This window comes from Ursus arctos, unplaced genomic scaffold (genome assembly GCF_023065955.2).
Source record: "Ursus arctos isolate Adak ecotype North America unplaced genomic scaffold, UrsArc2.0 scaffold_24, whole genome shotgun sequence".
Taxonomy (NCBI): Eukaryota; Metazoa; Chordata; class Mammalia; order Carnivora; family Ursidae; genus Ursus; species Ursus arctos.
Genome location: NW_026622919.1, coordinates 1,141,286 through 1,146,127, shown reverse-complemented (window position 1 = coordinate 1,146,127; position 4,842 = coordinate 1,141,286). Strand labels below are relative to the sequence as shown.

Here is a 4,842-nt window from a genome sequence, read left to right as displayed (position 1 = left end):
GATACTCCTGTCGTCCTTTCTCCAGAAAGGGGTCCCGCTGTCCCCTGGGCCCATTGATCCTGCAGCTGGTCTGGACCTGGGGGGGTGCCGCTCACTGGGATCTCGCGCTTATGAATAAAGGCACAGGTGTCCTCCCTGAGGACACTTAATTAACAGCACAAATTATTTCTCCTGTGAGGACCCAAGTGTGAGAAAGGCCCCAGGCGTTAGCGCCTGGCTGTGTGTAGGCAGGGCTGCCCTAGCCCAGGGCATCAGGACCGGAAGGACTGGGAGGACACCTGTGGAGGGCAGGCTGGTGCCCCCGCACCCCCTGATCTGAGCACACTTCTCAGTGGCTGTGGGGCACAGGTTCTTGCCAGCCTTCCCTTCAGGTCTAATCACTTCCACATGCCCCCAGCGCTTTGAAGCCCCGAGACTCCCCGAGGAGAGGGGTGGGAGAGGAGAGTTGGGGGGCCAGCATGGGAAGGGGTGCAGGAAGGAGCCAGTGGGGCTAAATCTGGGAGGGCAGTCTTGCTCCCCAGCCGTGCCCTGCTCAGCTGTGGGCGAGGCTGCCCCCGGAGGTCCTCCAAGGTCCCTCCCGATCCCTGTGGTCGGTGGGGCGGCTGTTGTCCCTCCCCAGGGGACATTCTGCAGCTCTGTGTGCCCTGACTGCAGAGTCACTGGGCAGGTGTCAGAGCTAAAGCAAGGTGGGTGCTGCAGGGTGGAGAGGGTGGGGCTGGGGGGGAGGTGAGGCCATCCAAGGGCATCCATACCACCCGACCAAGCTCCTGACAGGTCCCATGCAGCTCTAGGGGCCCGGCAGCCGGTCTCCACCAGCAGGCTCTGCCCACAGCGACATTTCCGGGCCAGTGGCCGCCGCACAGCCATGGATCCCGTGGCAGGAGCATCGTCCGTGCTCCCAGTGAGCAGCCACATGTGCGAGGGCTCAGGTTTCACTGGCCCTCGCTGTGGCCCTTGGCAGGGCGCTCACACATGCAGTCTGGTGTTGGCCCTGCTCGGAGCTGCGCTTCCCTTCGGCAGCGTGGATGGGGGCAGGCCAGGAGGCTTTGAGGCAACTTGACTTTGGGTGATTAATGGCAACAGGGAGGCGTGCCTGAGAGGCGGCTTTGATTTATTGACGTTGCCTCGTGAGAACAAATTTAAAGCATCAGGGAAGCATCTTCTGACGGGGTATCAAATGGTTAAAAGGTTGCAAGGAGCTTTGATGTCGGGGTGTCAGGCCTGTGTGCAGCTTTGCTTATCTGTAGACGGCATAGGCCACCTGCTCGGGCGGGCGGGTGGGCCCCCTCAGCTTCTCAGCACCTGCCTCCCCAGGACCCTGCGCTTCTCTCAACACCAGTGGGTGTGAGGGGAAGGCACCTCCCCCCCCCCCGAGCAACCCTCCCACCTGCTGTGTCCGGGCGGTCAGCAGCAGGACAGAGAGGGACACCAGGAGGAGTGGGGCCTTTGTCAGGACTTCGCTGGGTCTTGGGGGCTGGAGAAGAGTCTCAGCGGCTCCTTCCTTGTCTGAAGCCAGAGGCCACAGAAGTGCGGGCGCGGGGCCTGGCCTTGGCTTGGACGGGGGCTGCAGTAGGGGTAGAGGCCCTAGAAGTCCAGGAGCTGTGGGGGAGAGCAGCACTCAGAACCCGTGGGTGCCAGCCCTGCTCCGGGGAGGGCAGGACGCAGGATGAGGCCACCTACCAGCTGAGGCAGCACCTTCTCCAGCTGGTCCACGTCCACGAGAGCCAGGTCCTCTGCCTGGGCCTGCCGGATGCTGCGGACGGCTGTTTCTGCCACCACGTAGGAGGACAGTGAGGTTGGAGAGGCCGGGTGGGGGTGCTTGGGCTGCCTCCCCCACCCCCGTGCTGGCTGGCAGCTCAGAAGACCGAGCCAGTGGACACAGAGCTTAAGGGCTGGTGGGAAGATGGGTAAGAGGTGTGTGTGGGTCCCCCCGGTGGGAAAACACAAGGGGGACAGAGTCATGACCAGCCCGGTGGGGCACCAGAGGACACTGCTGGGGCCCTTTGGCTCACCCACAACAAAGATGGTCAGCAGCTCCGCCATGAGCCACAGCGCGTCCCCGCTGACTGCAAGGGGGAGGGGAGCGAGTTACAGAACGCGCGCTCTGCCCTCCCCTGGCATCCCGGCCACCCCGCTGCTCTCACTACTTCTGACCTGACAACTCCTCATGCAGGTGGCCCCCTGCCCTCCCCGAGGCCTCGGCCCCCCCAGAGCAGCAGTTTGGGTCACGGTGCCTGGCAGCCCCCCAGTCTGGCCCTGCCCACCAGCTGGTGCCCGCGAACCTTTGGTCTTGCTGTCCGTGAAGTGCAGCTGCAGCAGCTTGCTCACCAGGTCCTGGGGGGCAGGGGGACGGGTCAGGCGCCCGGCACTGCACCCTGCCTGCCACAGACCCCCTGGGCGCCGAGTTCCACATGCTGGCGAGCCCCTCTCCCAGGGCGGGGGACTGGGCAGTGAGGAGCCCCCAGTGCCTCCAGGAGGATTACGAGTCAGACACGCGGTGGACAGGCGGGAGCAGCCCCGGTGCCCACCCGCTGCTCTCTGGGCTCCAGTCCTCACGGGATCCAGGGCGGTCTTGCGCTCCCGTCCCCGGGGCTGAGGCTCTCTCCTTGAGTGGGCCCCTTGGCAGGTGTGTCCACACCGCCAACACTGTCTAGCTTGTGCCAGACCCTGGTCAAGGCGCCAGGTCAGCTCCCTCTAAGGGCCCTCCCTGGAGTCAGCCACGAGCAGGGCCTGGGATGGCCACTGTGGGAAGCCCAGAGCTGGGCAGAGGCTGGGCTGCTGCGGCGACGGGCGGTCAGGGTGAATGTGGGAGGAGGGGAGGCAGAGCCTGAGCATGTCTACGGGGCCTCCGGATAGACAAGGGTGGGTCCAAGCCGAGACGCCTCAAGGTGGGGGCTTGAGCCCCTAAAGGACAGCACCGCTCTGCAGAGCTGGGGGGCTGTGGGTGAAAGATGGATTCCAGGGGCCAGGAGCTCAGCTTGGAACACGCTGAGTGAGGGACAGGCATGAGGCACTCGAGCCAAGCAGCTGGGTAGGTGGCTGGAGCTGAGAGAAGAGCCTTCCAGAAGGTCGAAGGATGAGGAGGATTTGGGGGGTGGACCAAGGGAGGTTACAGAGAGCAGGGTCCAGCCAGAAGAGGCTGTGAACGAGGAGCCAGCAGGGAGGCAGGAGGAGGGCAGCAGGAGCCCAGAAACGGGGTGTCACACAGGGAAGGTGAGCTGGGGACTGACCACGCCTCCAGCTGTAGCCACGGGAGGTTTCGCTGCCTCACCCAGTGCAGCTTGGCAAAGCCCAGGAGCAGAGCAGAGGGGCAGGGGAGGGAGTGGGCACCATTGGGGCCACGGCTCAGGAGGGTAAGAACTTGCCCCCGGTGGCTCCAGACACAGCCTCGCCCTCCTGGCGTTGACTGTGAGAGCTTGGCGCCACCTGCTGGTCCTTCTTGCTGCTTATGAGAAGCTGCTGGGAGAGGCGGGGAAGGCTGCTGCCCCACCTGCTCCCGGACCCCGGGGAGCCCGACAAGAGCAGGGCGGCTGCACCCGGCCTGGCGAGACTAAAGGAGTCAGCACCAGCTGTGTGTGGTGGTGGTTCCCTAAACAGACAAGTGACTCAAACTTGAGGAGGTCAGGACCTGGGACACATTCAGCCTCTGCTCCACTGCGTGCAGGCCCTACAGCTCCGCTGTCCCTCTCACAGTCACCTGGGGCAGCCCTGCTTAAGGGTAATGATAACCCCAGCTCTGGCCAGAGCCCTTGGGGTGAGGACTCCGGGGCTCTCCAGGTGTGCTGGTTGGTGCTTCTCTCTCCAGCAAATATGGGGGGGTTCTCATGACCACCACTCTGCCAAGTCACCCTAGCCTGTGATTAACCACTTCTGGGCCAGGGCCGAGCCACCCTGCTGGGTGACAAAGGAGAAGAGGGGGCTGAAGGAGAAGGGGAGCACAGAGAACCCCCGCCCTGCCTCTCTGTAAGGCAGTAACTCCTACCGGGCGGTGGAGCAAGGCCCGTGGGCCTTCCTGGCGCACCGGCCTGACACTGAGGGCTGAGGGCCTCCCAAGCTTCGCACACAGCCATAAAGTGAGACTCAGAAGCCACTCCCAGCCTGCTGGCGTGGAAGCCGGAGGGCCTCCATACCCTCCCAGACACCCAGAACCGCACGCACCAGGGCAGAGCAAACGGTGAGGCTCCGGAGGGGAACCGCCTGAGGTTAACCCTAGCTCTGCCTCGGTTTCTCCACTGGCAAGTGAGGATAGTACTAGTACCCACATTCTAACAGGGTTAATCTATGTCGAGGGCATGCAGGTGTGCCTGCCTGGTGTCCAGCAGGACACGTGCGCAGCCCCTCCCCCGCCCCCAGACTAGCAGGGCCAGTTCCAGCCCTGCTCGGGTGGGACGCGAGCACAGGGCCCCCAGAGAGGCAACAGGCCAAAGGGAAGCTTGACAATCTGCAGGCATGTGGACCCCTCCGCGCCACCTGGTTGAGAGCCTGTCCTGCGGGGTCCCGGGGCGCCCGGGGGACCGGGCCGTTAGGGCGGTGGGGGGTCCCGGGCTCCTGTCGGAGCGCGCCCCCCCCGCCCGGTTTCTGCACACCCCTCCCTCTTGCGGCAAACCCGGCTGCCTGCTCGACCTCCGGCGACTCGGGTGCAGGACCCCACCCGCGGAGGGCCGAGGGCGCGGTTCTGGGAACGTGAATCAAGTGTGGGGCCCGTCCGCCCGCCCTGCCTGCCCTCTCACTTTCCGGAAGCCGCCACCAGTTTCTTCCATGACAGCCGCCCGGGCGCGTGCCCTCCAGAGCTCCGGGAAGCCTCCAGCCAGTCCGCCCTGAGCGCGCCCTCCGGAGCCCCGC

At 65.0% G+C, this 4,842-nt stretch overlaps 1 protein-coding gene across 1 annotated transcript; it reads right to left on the bottom strand.

The window, feature by feature from the left end:
- Positions 1 to 1,073: 1,073 nt before the first annotated feature.
- CENPX (centromere protein X) lies at positions 1,074 to 4,825 on the bottom strand. Its single transcript, XM_026483865.4, has 5 exons — positions 4,731 to 4,825; positions 2,283 to 2,334; positions 2,013 to 2,066; positions 1,681 to 1,769; positions 1,074 to 1,599 (listed from the first exon to the last, which is right to left on the bottom strand). Exons 1-5 carry the CDS (start codon positions 4,758 to 4,760, stop codon positions 1,585 to 1,587), a joined length of 240 nt encoding a protein of 79 aa, XP_026339650.1. The 5' UTR covers positions 4,761 to 4,825; the 3' UTR covers positions 1,074 to 1,584.
- Between the last annotated feature and the right edge of the window lie 17 nt (positions 4,826 to 4,842).

Coding starts and splice junctions, on each gene's coding strand:
- CENPX (XM_026483865.4), bottom strand. CDS start 4,760: ATGGAAGAAACTGGTGGCGGCTTCCGGAAA. Junction 2,067..2,282: donor CACGGACAGCAAGACCAAAG/GTTCGCGGGCAC, acceptor TCCCCCTTGCAG/TCAGCGGGGACGCGCTGTGG. Junction 1,770..2,012: donor GCTGACCATCTTTGTTGTGG/GTGAGCCAAAGG, acceptor ACGTGGTGGCAG/AAACAGCCGTCCGCAGCATC.